At 49.0% G+C, this 17,556-nt stretch overlaps 1 protein-coding gene across 2 annotated transcripts in view; it reads right to left on the reverse strand.

Moving 5' to 3' along the window:
* Positions 1 to 17,550, reverse strand: part of LOC143154875 (uncharacterized) — a 56,134-nt gene extending 38,584 nt beyond the window's left edge. For both annotated transcript variants that reach the window (XM_076326898.1, XM_076326897.1), the window contains exons 1-2: positions 17,377 to 17,550; positions 12,774 to 13,476 (exon numbers count right to left, since the gene is read on the reverse strand). In XM_076326898.1, coding sequence (XP_076183013.1) covers positions 12,774 to 12,919 — 146 coding nt within the window. In that variant the 5' untranslated portion in view covers positions 12,920 to 13,476; positions 17,377 to 17,550. The remainder of the gene's footprint in view (positions 1 to 12,773; positions 13,477 to 17,376) is intronic.
* Between the last annotated feature and the right edge of the window lie 6 nt (positions 17,551 to 17,556).

Genomic DNA, 17,556 nt, shown 5'->3' on the forward strand with positions numbered 1-17,556 from the left:
AAAATTTTCATCCAGATGAAAACGTTGAATAACGAATAAAAGGTAAACAATCGTATTCCACGTTCACCGAATAAAAGGTTTATCATCGTAGAGAACGCTCGGTTCTGCGCGAACGGGACGCGTTGAAATACTTTTTAAGAGACTAGCAAGAGATCGATCTCGATTTCGATCGAAGCGGTGAAAAATTCTTAGAAACGCGGTACGTTTTGGAAAGGCGGGAACGACGAGACGCGCGGCAACCTCATTTTCCGAGACCCCGTAACGGGAGCTCCCGACTTTCCAAACGGAGATCGTTATTGAAAACTCTTTTCGCGGAAGGAAACTCGTTATCTACCGTCTGGGGCGGGTGGTACGCAACGCATAGGCGTGCGGAGGGAGCTACACGAGGGTTAAACGGAAGGAAGGAAGGAAGGAAGGAAGGAAGGAAGGAAGGAAGGAAGAAAGAGAGGGGCATGTGCGCGGCTAATACCAACGCTTGAAATCAAGTTTCACGGTGCGCACTTGCCGCAGCAACGGTGTGCGTGTACGTCGGACTGATCGATAAGTTTCTCGACTGTCGGCTAAACAATGTCTAGCACACGAATCGCCGTGGCTCTCAAAGAGATTTCACCGCCGAGTCATCTCGTATCGAGCGACGCGATCTTGATCGCGATCGCGATCGCGATCGCAATTGCGAGGAAAACGGGACACGATTCGCGAACGAGCGATAAATCGCGCGTTCGTCGGATACGTTGCTCAAGTTCGATATTTGCGCCCAGTGGACGGGAAATTGAAACTGAAACGGACCACCACCGCCGCCGCCGGCCGATATCTTCGCGTCGCGATCCACGCGAAACGTGTGCCAAATCGAAACGATCGAAATTCGATAGGGAGGTCCTGTGCGTAAAAACGAGACAAAAATTTTTCTACGAAGGGAATCGAGGACTCGTATCGACAGGTTATAATTAATATATTTTAGGCCGAGTTAATGGCGGAGTCAATGCCGATGAATTACGATACAAGACTGGGTCGACGATTTTATCTAATCTGTTCGTTCCACCTGCCTCTGCTATCTTAAATCGTCGAAGGTGATCATCGGTCTTCACGAAATTCACTTTTCCGTGGACCTCCTCCTATCGAGTACGCGATAGAAACGGGAGACGGCGGAAATTTTGAAATTTGAAAATTAAACGAACGTAGGATTTTCTTTAGTTCATTTTAACGCAACACGACGATAAAGCGTTTTCGAGTCTACGTTTACGTAAAACTCTCTTTTTCTTACGTCTAGTCGTGAAACGTACCGGTAGATCGTTCAACTTTCTAGAGAACACTCTATGCGTATATGCAACGTTGTTTGCCGAAACAACGTTCGTAGAAATATCGTACGAAATATCGCGTTGTCGGAAACTCTCTACTATTCGTTGGATTAATATCGGAGGCAGAAATTATTCACGTTCGAAGGACGATGTTCAATAGGGACACATCGACGGTCCAAAAAAGACGAATCGTCGGGAGTTGCCGGCCAATTTTACGTTCGCAACGTTTTAACGTTCCGATGCAAGGAAATTTGTATCGGTAGGAGTCGCGCGAACGCGGAACGCCACCCGGAGATGGAAGTATCGGTCAAGGTCGAGCAATCGATGCTGGTCCAAACGGTCGGTTGGCGCCAGGCCCTGGCGCGGCGAGTTACGCCCCTCCGAGAAGGGAGGCTCGCGAAACGACCCTTTTTACACGCGTGGACAATCTCGCGGAACTTGACCAAAGTTACGATTTTTCATCCGCAACCGACGATGCACTCGCGTTTATTTTGCCTTTCGCGAGCACGTCTTCTTAGTCGAAGGTTAGACGCGCATCGAGCGCAGAGTGACGCGGGATGACGCGGGATGACGCGGGATGACGCGAGACTCGCAACATGCCAAGCATCGCGTATCGTGCATTGCAACGCAGTTTCGGCTTCTTTGCGTCCATCGGTAATCCTATTACTATTCTCTCCGATTATTTCGACGATTCGGAAACGAAAATGAATCGATCATCGAGAGAAATTTCGCGAATGTCCGGGAGCAAGAGCAAAACGGCCAAGGTCGGATCTGCTCGACGATTGTTTGGCATTGCATTGTGGCGAGCCGCGCCCACGAATCCGACGCGTCGAGCTACCCCCGTAGTTTCTCGAGGTTTTTGGCTACGATGGCAGCCGGGTACGGATCGAACGGAAATTGGACCGAAAGAAGAAACGTTCGAAAGCACGGGAAGTAGACTCTCCTCGAAGATCCGCCCGCTACCCGATCGTTTACCATTCGATCTTCCAGCGCAACAAATCCGATTCAACGGAGGAATTCGACTACGCGAACACGTAACGCCGAGCCCGATGAATATTCAGGAAACACGACGATACGTTTCAACGACGAACGAGCCCGGATTTTTCGTGCTCTCGAGATCATCGAGGAAAATTGCGCGCAAACGATCCGGAAGCTCTCCAACCGGCAAACTCTATCGAAAAAGCAACGATACTTGTACGATATCAGCTTTCGTTCCTTTCTCGTCGATTTTCCTAACCTCGGCGAGCGAACAAAGGATACGAATTTCGCAGAATTTAAAAAAGAGAAAGGATGGACTCGAAAAACACGTGCACACGGATAGTCGTTGCACGTGTACACGTGTGTCGAAGCAATGGAATAACCGGCGTAAAATTAACGTCCGATCTACTTTCGTATTACGAAATTACGACTTTCAAAGGCGAACGAGCATTTCCTGGGGCTCGAGAGCGTATCCCGGGCGAACGACGCGATGCGATGCGACGCGACGCGACGCGACGCGATACGATACGATGCAACGCGACTCGTTGCGAGAATAGGAAGAAACGATCATCGACTTCCTCCCCCTGTCGACCCGATGAACGTCTAGGGCCTCGAGCCACAGAAAACGGCAAGAAAAGACGAGAAGGATAGCCGCCTTCGCGACAGCGAGAACAAGACCCGGTGAAAAGGGAACGTGAAAGAGAGTCGAAGAGGAAAAAGTGGGCTAACAAGTTCTGCCTCGAAGCTCCTCCCGTCCCAAGTATTTACGCGCAGCCAACGAAATACGAATCACGGAGACGACGACGACGACGACGACTATGACGAACGCAAAGAAAAAAGAAAGAAGGAGGACCAAAAGAGTGTCTAACGCGCGTTAATTGCGAGCCTTTGTCTATCGCGGAGATGAGAAAATTTTTCTACAAATAATAGGTAGACGACGAATGAAAACCACACGATTGAATTTTACCGTCTTGATCCGGTGACGCACGTTTAAAGCGCGATTAGAGGCAAACGAACGAAAAGAGACGCGCCTAAAATCTGGCAAATCGGTGGAAATTGGAGAAATCGAACGCGAAAACGAACCGTCGATTCAAACTGGAAGAAAATTTCAGTTTCACGCGAGTATACTTGGTAACCTACCAAATATCTTGGGAACGTTAAACATTCTCTTTCCGAGTGAAACGCCGAGCATTCCAGTTTCAGGGCTTCTTCCGCTTCTCGCGCTCAGTTTGGAACCGAGCGCCGCTTTCGTCTCCGTTCCTCGTTCTCGAGATGGCCCGGAAGTCTGCCTTCCGTTTCAGAAATACCTAAACGTCATCCCTGCGTTCGTCCTATTCGGAAACATGCACGACGCGGAAAATGGACATTACCGTAACGATCGATTCGCAACCGACGAAGAGGAAATCGATACAAACGAACGTTAAATTGTTGATCGTTAAAAATGTTGGTTCCTGGCCCTCCCAGAGGCGCTCTCGTATCGCGCTCTCTCTACTTTAGAAAACGCAACGCTGCTAATTGCGCGTGTCGCGAAAGTTGCGAGAAAAACGATCGAGGTCCACCGATAAATTACCCCGTCGACTCGGCCAACTCGGTCAACTCGGCCAACTCGGCCAACTCGAGCAACTCGGCCACCCGAACACGCGGGCGCAGCACACGCGCAAAAGTTTCGTACTCGCTTGGTATCTCTCGCGTCGGTTCGCGAAACGATCGAGAAATGTGGGCTAACCGTGTCCCGCCCTCGCTTCTCGCTCTTATCGCCGATACGAGCTCCGCTACGAAGCTGAATGAAGACCACACGAGGGAAAGAAAGCTACGCGACTCGCGCAGCCGCGCGCGTCCCCGGATTTCAAACGATCGAACGGACCACCCACGCACCAAACGGCATCCTTTTCCTCACCGACGACGTACGCTCGCTCCGCGCCGGAACGCGTCATTTCCTCGAGACAGTGTCAACGATAGTTGCCGGTGATGATTGTTACGATCGTCGCGATTAATGCCTCGACAGCGAGCCTCGCGCGCATTACATAATTCGACGGTGGACTTTACCACGGCTTCGAAAATTGTCGCGGAACGTCCGTCCTGTCGCGAAGAAGGCAACAACAGCGAAACCCTCCTCTCGAAGATCCCCGAAGAAATATACCTTCCTCGCCAAAATACCGAAGAAACACGTACGAATGTGTTTCCATCGAAGAACTTCCAACAAAAAAAATCCCATCTCTCCCTTCCTTCCCTCCTTCCTTCCTTATTTTCTTTGCGTAATCGCGTTTCTTTCCTTTCGACTCTGCATCTTTCTTGGCCAGTTGACCTTTTTAAGAGCCAATTAATCGTTAATAACAGTGACGCTGTGTCGGAGCGTAAACATTTATGTACACGTAGGTAAAAACGAAGTTACGGGAAGGGGGAGCGGCGGCGACAAACGAGATATATTACGTCCAACGAGAAACATTCTGCGGAGGCAAATTAAATAGATCCATTTGTTCGTTTGTATTTCGAAACAAAGTGAAATTGCGAAACTGCAGCATCGAAGGGGGAAAGTTTTTACGAGTGTTTCGTGCGGAAAACTGGACTCCCGAAAAACCTGCGAACAAGACTCGATCCGCTCGAGCACGAACATCCTAACGCGCAAGGGCCGAATCTCGATTTCGGCGAGCCAAGCGCGCCAAGCTGCCCGCCCGATTCTTACGCACTTGATTCTGAACGTCCCGTAGCCGCATTGTAATCGATTTTATGCAACGCTTCGTCGCGTAGATACTCAACGATGAGAAACTGTATTCGTTCCATCGCACAATTGCACGAACTTTTGGATAAATTCCGGTGAAACTACCCGGACGTATGCAAACCATCTAAGGGGTGTTTCGATGAAAACGATGCATCTTCAAACGGCTCTTGTTCGCGACGCGTGGTCGCTAACCTTCGCCAATGAAGTTTTCCGATCGTTTCTTCTCAAAATTTACCGATACATCGAGCCAAGATTATCGGTGTACGCCGATAATCCACGAACAAGCGAACAACAACTCGAGTACAATATTCGTAGAGTTGTTCGCGACACGGAACCTCGACTGTACGAGAGAGTCGTCAGAAATTGGAGCAAACGGATCCGCAACGTCGAGAAAAACCGAGGTGGCGGATTCGAACGGTATTGTATTCCACGAATAAAACGCATTCTACAACCGACGAAAGATTTCGAATACAGCTCGCGTACTTTTCGTTTCGTTGTTCCATCGAAACAGCCATTGCAACGATTATCCAGTCGATTCCCCATTGTCGGAATTTTTACGTACCGCGAAAAGGAACGAAGAAGTTAAGAAACTGGCCCGCCCCGCTACTGGCTGAGATTCCGTCGGTTGTTCCTGTCATTTTTGTCGGACTTTCGAACTGGTTCGACGGCCGTTGCGTCGTCCAGGAGTTTCGTAACTGTTCCCGACCTTGCATCGTCGGAGCGAAGCGAAGCGTCGATCGTGAGCGATCGATCGACGTTACAACGATCTCGAACGATAAAGTTCGAACACGGTCGAACACAGTTCGCGCGAGCAGTTTCGTCGCAACTTGTTCGCGAAGCGTCGATGGGTCTGCCCGTGCTTGTATTCGGTTTGCTACTCGTAAAGGACACGGGATGAACAATAGCGACGAACTTTGCGCGGAATATCCCGTAACAGGCTGGCTGTGTCAACAGAGGGGAGGTCCGGGTACGCGAGAACGATCAGACGAGCGGATCACGTCCGAAGACACTCGGTGTAACGCGAGCCCTCCGACTCGAGTCGATAAAAATCAGGGTGAAGCTTCTCTCGCGAGCACGCAAGATCCATCGATGTCTCCCCGGCCGAGGCTCGCGCGGCTCCGAGTGCTCTACCCCCTCTTGGCCGTCGGTGTGCACGGTTATACGATCCAATGGCGACCGAGTATCGTCGTAATCGTTACTCGTGGATACACGGAGAAATATTCAGTACCTCGGAGCCGGAGCGTTGTAATCGGGTGTTTCCTCATCACGACACATTGAAGCGGTGTCAGGTCCTCCGCATTGGCTGCTCGCTTCCACATGCCCGGAACACCGGACGACAGGACATTGTTAATTATCGTTGTGCCCTCTTCTTCTCGCCTGCTGCTCGCTTACCCGTCCCTCTCCTCTCCGCTCCTCTCCACCCGCCATCCTCTTTTTTGCTCGACGAGCTCGCGATCCGCACGTCCCCCGATTTCTTCCGGAGCGGAGCTTTCCCCGACTTCCGAGGCGATTTTCGCGCCTCGTGAATCGAGACGCGAAACGACGTCGTACTTTCTAAGCGCTATCGGTGGCGAGAGAATCGCGTTTCTCTCTCGACGCTTCCCACTGTCGCTTTTCATCGCGTCGACCGAAACTTTCGACGTGGTTCGCGCGACGATCGACGATGGATCGAGAAAACGATCGGGACACACGGCCGATTTCTAATTCGACGCTTCTTACGCGCGGTCGTTCAACGAACTGTGTGCTCCTTTCGCGAAAAAGTCTTCTCGGTTTCCTCGCTTTCCACTAGCCCTCTCCATTCTTCGAGAACTTTCTTTCTGGTCGCGTCGTCGCGCGAGCAGCCTGTCTCTTTCGCGTTTTCTCCCACGCGATCGGCCGATCGGCCGATCGGCCGATCGGCCCGCTTTGCGACCTCTCTTCGTAGCTTCTGTTCTCGCGTGTCCAATCTAGCGATCCTATCGGCGCGTTTCCGCGACGCGCTTTATTTCGAGCAGCCTTGTTCGGTGTTCCAACGATTCCGGGGAAGGTCAGGGTTCAAAGCGATAGAGTTGCCAGGAAACCGGGCGCTCGTTCGCTCGCGTTAAATCGAAACGCTTATCCGTGGATCCGACCGCGGGCGTGTTCCCGTATAGCTGATCGTGGATGGATCGGCCCGACCCGGCCCCCGCTCGCCTCTAATTAATTTATCGTACTGTATTTCCCTCGGCGCGAATCGCACGAGGCGATTGCCTCGATAAATCGGTTCGGTAATCGCGCAAGCGCGATTAAAATTCTCGCGAATTGGGGGAGTGGAAGTAGGCCGAATCTTCGAGGAGATTCGTCGTCTCCGCGCGAGTTCCCCGAGTCGTTCGGCGGCTCGTGTCTCTCTTCTCGTATGGTCGACGATAGAAGAAAGTGGTACGCGAACAAGTCGAATCGTTTAATAACGTCTCTAGCATCGTCACTTTCTCCGCGAGTGGAACAATTCCGTCGCCGAGCGTAACTGCACCGTCTCTTCTTCCTTCTCTTCCTTTTCAACGGAATCGTACGTAATCGATCGTCGGGTGTTTATAAACACGCCACCCTTTCAGCGGTAGACCCTTTTAGCTTCTTCTCTACCGAAGAACGAGACTCGCACCGTCCTGTGTACGAGGGAGAATCGATGAACGACGAACTCTCCGAGCGTCGAAGGAGCGCGCGTCCTCGATATTCAAGTTCGCAGTTTCGTTCGAACGAGAGCGCGATTAGCACCGTTTTTCCTTGTATCGCGGTTTACTATACGGTCGATTTTGCGCGATCGAACGTAACCAAAGATCGTTCGGGGAACTCGTAAACTTTCGTAACTCGCCGCGACTCTGTCCTCGATTATTTTCGATCGCGAGTTTCAACAGCGCGAACAAACCCCAACGATGCATCCGTGACCAACCAACTCGGGAAGGGTACGCGTGTGTCAAGAATACCGGAGAGAAATCTCGTAGAAACTTGTATCGTTCTCGCTGACATACATAGATCCGAACGAATCGTGTTTCTCCAGGATGAATTCACGCGCGCGTTTTCACGAGCGCGAAACGGAGCGCTACGGTGAACCGTACGGTAAGAACGGTAAGATTCCCTCCGGGCTTTTATTACAGGGGAAGCACTATTCGGAAACGATTTGCAACATAAATTTCCAAGGTTTACGGAACGTAAGCCCCGTTCCGTAACCGGTAGTGGAACTTGTTAATCCGTACGCATCACCCCGGTACTTTGGAAAGTTACGGACATTTTGCTCTCGCGTTTACAAAATCGAGTTACGACACACGAGATCCTCTTAATCGCATTATCGTCTTTGCACATTTTTACGTAGAAAACATCGATTCCTTGGCGAAATCGATGAAATTTTATGCAACGTGAACAGAATCAACCGTGTACGCGATAATTTACGATTACGACCCGAGCATCGACTCGGTCGACGTTGTACGATAAATAATAATAACGACCGTTGTTTCGTTTACCATTGAACGCGTAAAAAGGGGTTGGGTGGTAATTGCCCGTTCGAACGTAAACCGTCTGGCCGGGGTTACGAAACAACGTTACATGCACCGGCCAGCGAAGTAGACGGAAACGAGAGTTTCGGGTTGTTCGATTCGCAAATAGAGAGACGTTACGTAACGTGTTCCATAGCCTCCCTCGGTCTCTCTTTTCTTTTCACCTCGTTTCTCCATTTTCGTACGCCGAAGCGATCACCGTGAGCCGATTGTCCCTTCGCGACTTCGATATTCCGGGCTTGTTCCCTTGTAACCTAGTTGCTCCGTTTGTTCCCGGTGGTGGAAGGTCCTTTCCTCGAAGGTCGCGCGCGTGCCACGCCGACGCGGAAAACTCGCGCGACAGGCTCGAGTCGAGCCCGGGCTCGGTCCCTCGGCTCGGACCGAATCCGTCGGCAGAAATTCAGCGGAAGGTCGAAAGGGATCGATCAAAGTCGTCCCTCGCCGCTTTCGCCGCTTTCGCCGCTTTCGCTGATTCGCGCTTAGGGGGACCAGCCACGAGGTGGTAACTACGGTAACCCCTCGTTAAAACCTACACCCTCGGATTAGCTCGGAACGCTTTTGCTTTAAGAACGCCTCAAGGTGACCAATTTCTTCTTGAAATCGACATCTCGATCGTAACGCGCCGCGAAAATCTTCGTACGAATCGATGTTCAAAAACTTTCGATCGGCTCTAATTAAAAACAATAGGACCAAGGTGGTGTTTCGACGGATCTCTCGTCGAGATGCAACGAGATGCAACGAGGCTTTCGAATACGGTAGGTTTCAGCGAGAGACGAGCGCGACACGTTTCGAGAAGGGGTTGGTCGCTGTAATTACGCGCGATTAAACTTATCGGTCGAAAAAACTCGCGAGCGTGCCAAGAGAAGCTGCGTTTCGTCGAGGGCTAATCGGCGGGAGACCCGTCGGGAGAGGGCGGAGTTCGCGAGACGCTCGATAACGGGACGATTCTACGCGCGCGTTCCTATCCACCGTTCGTCGGATCCGCGGTGCGCGTTTTACTATATTCTCCCACGCGCTTTGCAACGCGGTAGTACGAGCCATTGATCGCTCGTCGCGTTGCTCGCAATTTTTGTTCATTATTCGCACGATGTAAAATATCTCTCGGTCGCTTCCTCGACTCGACCTGGATCTTGCCAACGTCTCCAAACGGACGAGAAGCCGCTCGTGTCCAATTCCCGGAGAAAAACGAAGCGTCGACGAATACCGATCGCGAAATAATAAAATCACCGTGCCGCTGGCTAACCGGGACCCGTTCGTTTTGGCACGTGTCCAGAGAGTTTACGGATATTCCCTACCAACGATGAAGAAAACGACGAGGAAGATGGTCCGAAAACTGCTACGAGAGAACAATATACCGCGTACGACGTACGTGACTCATTTTCTTCGCCGATCTTGGTCCCGTGGAACCCTCGTTCCGCCTCGCGATTTATTATACTTCCGTGCCAAGGGATTACGCTTGGTACCGGTAATAATTTAGTTACCGAAATCGCGCCGGTAAGTGGGAAATAAATGTGATCGAAACCGAGACGCGTAACCAACGAGCAACAGACAGACTTCTCGGCCGTACACGAAAAATATGAAATTAATCGTTTCATTTCGAAACTAGGTGGTAAAGCGTTCGGCGTATATGTATCTATTATTTTCGTGGCAAAGGTTAACCTGTTCCAGCACGTGTCAGCGCGTAACTTATTTCGAAAAAAGAGTAACGCCGCAACCCCGATGAACCGAAACGGTCCAAAGTTCGAAAACTCGCGCCGAGAGAAACATTTCTTTCGCCTCGCTTTCTCGCGGCGTCTTCTTCTCGATTCCACAGACTGTGCTAATTCTCGTTCGTACAGTCTCCGTCGTTACGAGATTTCGACGATACTCTTTCGCACTCTCTTCGCGTTTAGACTCGAATTACTCGCAACGTAACGATCTTGTCGCGAGAATTTCGTTCTTCGTAGAAAAGAATCCTCCTTTACCTCGGTCGGCGAACCCTTTCGTACGTATTATCGATCGCGATCAAGCGTACCACCGTACACGCGCACCGTTCTACCGGACTGTCGCGCTGAAACGAATAAATAAAAGTAAAAGGCTATCTCCTTTAACCGAGACGCGTTCGCTCGAATGCGCCACGATCGAAATGGTTTACGAACCACGGCCGGAATTTATGTCGCGTGCAACTCGCACACGTGCGGGAAACGTTACGTTTCGCTCGTTGAAGGAAACACGATGTCGCGCGTAACGCGGCTGCGATGTAAATACATATGTACATATATAGTATGTACCGACGATAGAACGCGATCGATTCCATCCAATTCCAAAGCGTTGCGACAATGCCCTTTGCCCTTTGCCTTTTTTGTATCCGTTCTAAGGGGAATATCCGTTACGACTATCTTCGTTTTGCTCACGAACGAATACTCGAGTGAAAAATCTCTTCGGAAGGGACAAGTTGCCGCGATGAGACTGGCCGTATTCGGGTTTCAAGATCGTCAAACTTTTTCTTTCAACGGATCGAACTTTTCGAACATTCCGCGTACAAAACTGTCAACGGAATAATGTTTATTGTTCCTTCGCCTCGGTGTACGTACGAAAAAAGGAGCGTGTCGTCGAACGAAACGACGATTAGCCAACTGTTGCTTCGAAACACCGGACCAGATGCCGATGCACAGCCACAAGTGCGGCTCTTTGAAATTAATCGACGAACACCTTTGCGTCCTTGACTCCTTTGAAAACGACGCGTCGTCGTACGATTCCTACTCCTTCCGAATGTTCCTTCTCGGAGAAAGAGTTCGAGCTTTCTCGACCGTTGCGAATGCATTACTTCGGTTGGAACGACAACCTGTGGTCTACGGAGGATTTCGATTTTTCCTTCGCGGGGAGGATTCGCGACGAACGACCGAGATTCCAAGAACATTGGACAATTTTCGAGACGCGAAATATAGTATACGTCCGAGCGTTTGCGATTGGCGCACAGCACGTGCGTTTGTAACGCGGGTCTGATACGCGATGCGTTTCCTAAAATGTTCGATCGAACGAGTTTCTCTTTCGACCGTTGCGAGCCGGAATTTTCTTCTTTTTTTTCAGGGCGTAACGAACGATTATTCATTACGCTGCGATCGCCGGTTACCGGCCGTGATTGTCAAACCGGTTCTTCTCCTCTTTGTTCGAAATACGTAAATGTTCTCCTTTTCCGCAACATTGTTACGGTAAAAGAAGAACGAGTCCGAATCGACGAAAACAACCTCGCGCACCATTGTCTCGATTGCCTCGAAGAGGACATTTTACCGCCCGGAATATCAAAGAATCGTAACTTTCTGGAACCTCGTTGCCGAATTACGTAATATCTGCCGGCGAAGAACGATCAATTTGCGTCGTCCGTGAACGAAACGTGCACGGACGATCCACCCGACGTAAAATCCAAATTTAAACGAGTTTCCTCCTGTACTTTCAGAGACGTACTTTCAACGGGAACTTAATAATTCAACGGACGCTCTAATATTCTTTGTACTGAACACAGATCCGACATTTGCAACAACGAGCGTCGTAAACCGATGCGACGCGACGCGACGCGACGCGCGCGTTCGCGCGCGTTCGCGCAACGAAAACTGTTCGACTTTATCCGGTCGTTAAACGTCGAGCGTTAAATATACCGAAAAACGACTCGTTACGTGGCGGGGAACAAAAATTTCAAGAAAAATTGTTCCTGCCCGGGACGCTCGAGCGCGCCAACGGATAAAGAAACGAACTTTCTAAAAATTAAACGAATTAATAGCAAAAAAATGAAGAATCATCGTGAAACGCTCGGCGAAACTTTCGTTCTCACGAAAACGAACGTCCTGTGGCCACCAAAGCGGACGGTATACGAATCGTAGAGGCGTAAAGACACGCGATCGCTGTTATTGCGAATGAAAAGTAAAAAAGAAAAAAAATTCACCGCGCTGAATATACTCTTTCTCTCTCTCTCTCTCTCTCTCTCTCTCTCTCTCTCTCTCTCTCTCTCTCTCTCTCTCTCTCTCTCTCTCTCTCTCTCTCTCTCTCTCTCTCTCTCTCTCTTTCTCTCTGGGCAAAGTCGTTGCGACTTGGGAACAATCGCGATTAATTTATGGAATCGACCACTCGCGTAATTCAGGAAATCGTCGGACGCACCTTTCTTCCGGTCGATCGTAACGCAAAGGAATATCTTCCTCGGCAAGTTCGAAAAACACCGATCGAAAACGATACCGCTTCCTCTCGATAAAATAAAAGCATTTGGCAAAATGAAAAGTGAACGTCCATCGGACTGGTGCTTACCTCGTTGAGTGATCGACGAAGGAGCCGCCGTCGAGGAGTCGGAGCTTCGCGAACAGCACCGCGTTCACGAACGACACCGCGGTGAGCTCTTCCAGGTCCACCTCCACCGAGAATTTGTACTTCTTCTTCTTCATCATGAAGGCCATCTCACCGAGACACTTCACTTTGATCGCGTTTCACACGATCGGGCACTAGGAGGCTAACTCCGACGGAGGGAAAAAAGACTCGTAGAAGGTGGTTTCGCGATTCAGCTCCAGCTTCGATCGAGTATCCTCGAGGACGGAGAACGAAACGAGGGAACGTTCGATACGCGACGTGCGTATAAGAGCGAAGATCGCGCGGCAAATGCGACCATCAACGCCGCGCGCCCGATTCGTTGGATCGTTACCAAAATACTTGTTTCTTACTTAAAAAGATTCACGGTGTTCTCCTCGTTTCTTTCAATTCCGTTAGTCGGTGGCTCGTTCGGCAACGTTCTCGTCGCGACGCACCCTCCTTTGGATTCGTGTCCTTCTACAATACGCCCGGTCTCGAACGACGGAATTGAACGCTTAAAGCCCGCAGAGCAGATCTCGTACGAAGCTTCGCCGGCATCGTTCCTCTCTCGCAGCACGAACGTGTGTGTCTTCCGCGTATCCTCTCTGTCCCCGACGATCAGATACAGCAATTACTTTTGCACGCCATCCTCGCCTTCCCGTTCAGACTGGAAATTAAAGAGCCGATGCAATAACGAAAACCGGAGAGCCTCGACCGTTACGGGTAACGCGCGCGCGTCCTTGCGTCTTTAGACGATATCTACGTACATACGTATGCGTAACACAGTCTACGCGCCGGGGCGCGCGGCTCTGGAAACATTCGTGAGAGATGTTCGATCGAGAACGATACTGTTTCCGGTCGCATTCGGACCATCTGGTACCAGCGAGTTCCCTCGCGTCCAGGCGCGTTTCGTTCGGTAATTTCTTTTCTTTCTTTTTTTGTTTTTTTTCTTTTTTTTTTTTCACGAACGTTGCTAAACTTTCATTTTACGTTCTCTACCGAAATTAAATCTCCACGTGATAACGCGTGGAACAAAAGAGGACTTTTATTACGTCCTCTGATCACGTTCCGATGCAAATCCAAAAAACTCATCGAATACCTTCCCTAGATTTATTCGCGGCATCGTAATCTCGCGTCTTTGTTTCTCGTCGATGCCTTGCAAACCTTTGGCGACGCGGCTGGAAAACTTTTATCAGAAATCTGTCGCGCGGCGACAAACGGGAGTAAACGACGCAACGTCGATTGTTTTTGAAAACGGTAATTGCGGCTGGAAACGCGAGCGGAGCGAAAACGAACGCGCTCTTCCTGGTGTCGTGTTTCGAGACGTAAACTAGGTGACCGTAGCCATAGACGCGAGCACGGTGACTCTAGAAGCAGCACGTTGCACTCGGTGAACGAATTATTAACAGCCCTCGACCACTCTTTCATGAATCGCCCGATCATTGACATAAAATGCTCCGTCTACTCCAGGCTATACACGGTGTAATGGACTAACCTCTCCGTGGATAAAACTGAAATAGAATTGTCAATTCGAAAAGGTAATTCTTTCGATTGATATATTTAACAAAGGAGGCTCCAAAGTTTGATAGAATTTTTTAAACTATGCTCGCGTCGGCTATTAACGTTCAATGCGACGACTCGACGAGTAACCTTTATACGCGACGTGACGACACTACCTGTGGCACGAACGTTTCTTCCTATCGTTCTACGAAGCACACTTCGTTCTATAGATTTTTATTCGCTTTTCAATGATCGTACAAATATTCGATTTCGATTCGATATACGGACTTTAGAGAGAGTTTCGATAAATGAGAGTACTTACACCTTTGTTCGGATACTGGAATTTGTTCGTTTGTTTTTTAGAACGTTATCGGTGGGTGTATCGTTCGAAAGCTTACGCGCGCGCGAAGCGTGCCGAACAAGATTGTTGCGCAAAGACAACTGCGTTCGATTCTACGCAACTTCCACGATACTTTTGGTGTTCTTCGTGAACGGAACGAGAGTAGACTGTTCGCTACGAGCAAATTTAACGCGGTTTGCCAAAATTAAACCAAAGGCCGATCGAACGAGCAGTCTCGAACGCGCCGAAAACGCGCAATGCGCGCACCTTTTCCCGTTACTCCGAAAAGTGCGATCATTATCCGATAAACGTAACCAATATTTAGAATATTTATATTCGTACGCGACAAGCGAAGGGGAGTTTGTAATTCGGTAACGCTAAGGCAAAGTGTTCGTAGAGTAAAACTCTACAACTTTTCGAAAATGATTCGTTGCGGGTCGAAATCCTGCCCGCGCTCGGCAAACTTTACCGAATAAATTTCTATCGAAGCTTCGCTTATCGATGAATCGTGTCGATAAGATCGAAGGGATAATTAAATTTTCGTAGAATCTGAATTAGTCGCTCGTGAATGATAACGATGTCGCGAAATATCGTCACCTGCCTCGATTTACCTTTGTTTACCGCTAATCCCGGAAATGCATCGTCCGAGCTGTACTTTCTTTGACAAGTTGGGAATACACCGGTTCGATCGAAACATCGTATACCGAAAATTTGAGAATAATTGAGAACCGGTGGAGGAGCGTTTGGGAAAAATAATTCTTTCGCGTATATCTTCGTAGCTTTCGCGCGTAAAACGCGACGAATAACTTGGTGCGCTGTTTACGATAGAGCACCCTGTACGAACCATAGTTCGATTCCAGTCGAGTTAAACGAACCCGGCAGAGTCCATAGACGGTTTTATCGAAGACACGAAGGGTAATGCTTCGCAATTACGCCAATGCAAGACGCGAAACAACGGCTTACGAGCGAATCGATGAATTTATTCTTAAACCTTCAACCGAGAAGAACCCATCGCCCGATACGATGCGCTTGTAAAATGGTAATTTGGCGTCTAGGATTGTGTAAACGTAAAAATAAATGTACAAGCGTAACGAACAATTTCGTGTGTCGGGAGAACCCATTCGGCACCAAAGTAACACATTTAAAGAGTTTACGTACGTTTCGAACGTGTCAACGGCTCGAGTTAACACCAACGAAGAATATCAAGATTTCACTTTCTTTCTAAACAAGTCGATACGATGAAAGGATGTTAACGACGCGGATGCTCGCATTTACATCGGTGCGTTTCTTTGAACAAACCTCTCCTGTCACGTGTTTGTTGTCCTTCGTTCCCTCCGTTCGTACAAGGTGGCTCGAAAAACGCGATACGACCGAACAGTAGGAGATTCTAACCTCTAGACAAGTCGACAAATCGGTGAATTTCTCTACAGACCACTCTTACACGGTTTACGATCAAAATGACCTTGATTTTTATCAAAGAAAAATAATGAATTTTTTTGAAATTACGATACCAACCTGTTGGGAGATTGAAAGTCGATTAATTTCGCGTCTAAGTTTTCATCGTCGAATTATCGTAAATAGCAAAAAGAATTGCCGATACCGTTACGATAAGTACCAGGCTGTATGCTTTAGGAAGTGTCAGTATAGTAACTATACGAAATAGAAATACGTCGGGACACGTTAAGTTTGTCAGGATCGAAAGGTCCACGATATTGGATAAATATATATGTATATGATATTGTAATCCTGCTTATAAATAAATAAATCTTTTTTTTATTTCGAGTCACTCCCTTGCTTGTATCGCAAACTTTTCACCCACCTTGTACAATGCACGAAGCCTGACTCTACGGAGGACGTTAACGTAAGTACATACATACGTATTCCGTCGTGAATAACCTCTCAACGGATACGCGTAAAAAACCGCGAAACGACGATCGTCCACCGTCGTAGTTATTTATTTCGGGCTTAAACCAAAAAGGAACGTGGTCGGTTCGAAATGACGCGTGAATAATCCCGATGACATTGTTGAACTGACATTGAGCTTCTCCGAGGATAAAATTACGCGAGGATAAACGCGCGATAGTTCATCGGTTCCGTCCATTGCTATGACAGATTCCGGGACATCAATTTTCGGACTCGTCGATAAAAATTCCGCAACGACAATTCTGCAACTCCTCCCCTCCCCCGAGTCAAATAACTTTATCAACGACAAACGAAATACAACGATCGTCGTATCGTGTATTCGTTACCAGTCTATGTAACGTACTCCGCTATTTTTTGCTTTCTAAAGCTATATGCAAACAGAGCGCTCCAAGCAACGCGTCGTAACGTCACAATATCTTTTCGAACGGTTGCACAGTGTTTCAGGTAGATACACCATGCGAACACGAAACACACCGAGAGACGAAGAACGATCCAAGAGGCACCGATTCGATGCTTCGCAGAAATACAAAACTATCGTAGTCCCATGATGGCAGGTGCAGGACAATTTCCGCCTTGACTTTATAACCTCTCCTCTCGTCTCTCCGTTGACGTTTCGAACCAGTGGACGGTCCCCCGTGTCTATCGAATCTTTCCAATTTCGTGGGAAACGGAAATGGAAGAAAATTTTCGATCTCGACGAGATCACGGATACGATCGCGACATTATCAATGACGACACGCGACGCCCGCCTCCGAAAAAGAAGCAAAAGAAAAAAGTTGCGAGCTCTGACTGATTCGTACTCACTTGTTTTCGACTTGTTCTCGATTTCCCGTCGATATTAGCCGATCTCGCACATTCTCACACTTTTCATGATCACCAGCTCGCCCTTCGAGAAACACGAATTTCAACGACGAGTCTTCGATGCGAGAACCCGAAAATTTTGTATAGACAAAAAAAAATCCGCTCACATTCGACGGAACGGAG

This window comes from Ptiloglossa arizonensis, chromosome 2 (assembly GCF_051014685.1).
Source record: "Ptiloglossa arizonensis isolate GNS036 chromosome 2, iyPtiAriz1_principal, whole genome shotgun sequence".
In the NCBI taxonomy this organism is placed as follows: domain Eukaryota; kingdom Metazoa; phylum Arthropoda; class Insecta; order Hymenoptera; family Colletidae; genus Ptiloglossa; species Ptiloglossa arizonensis.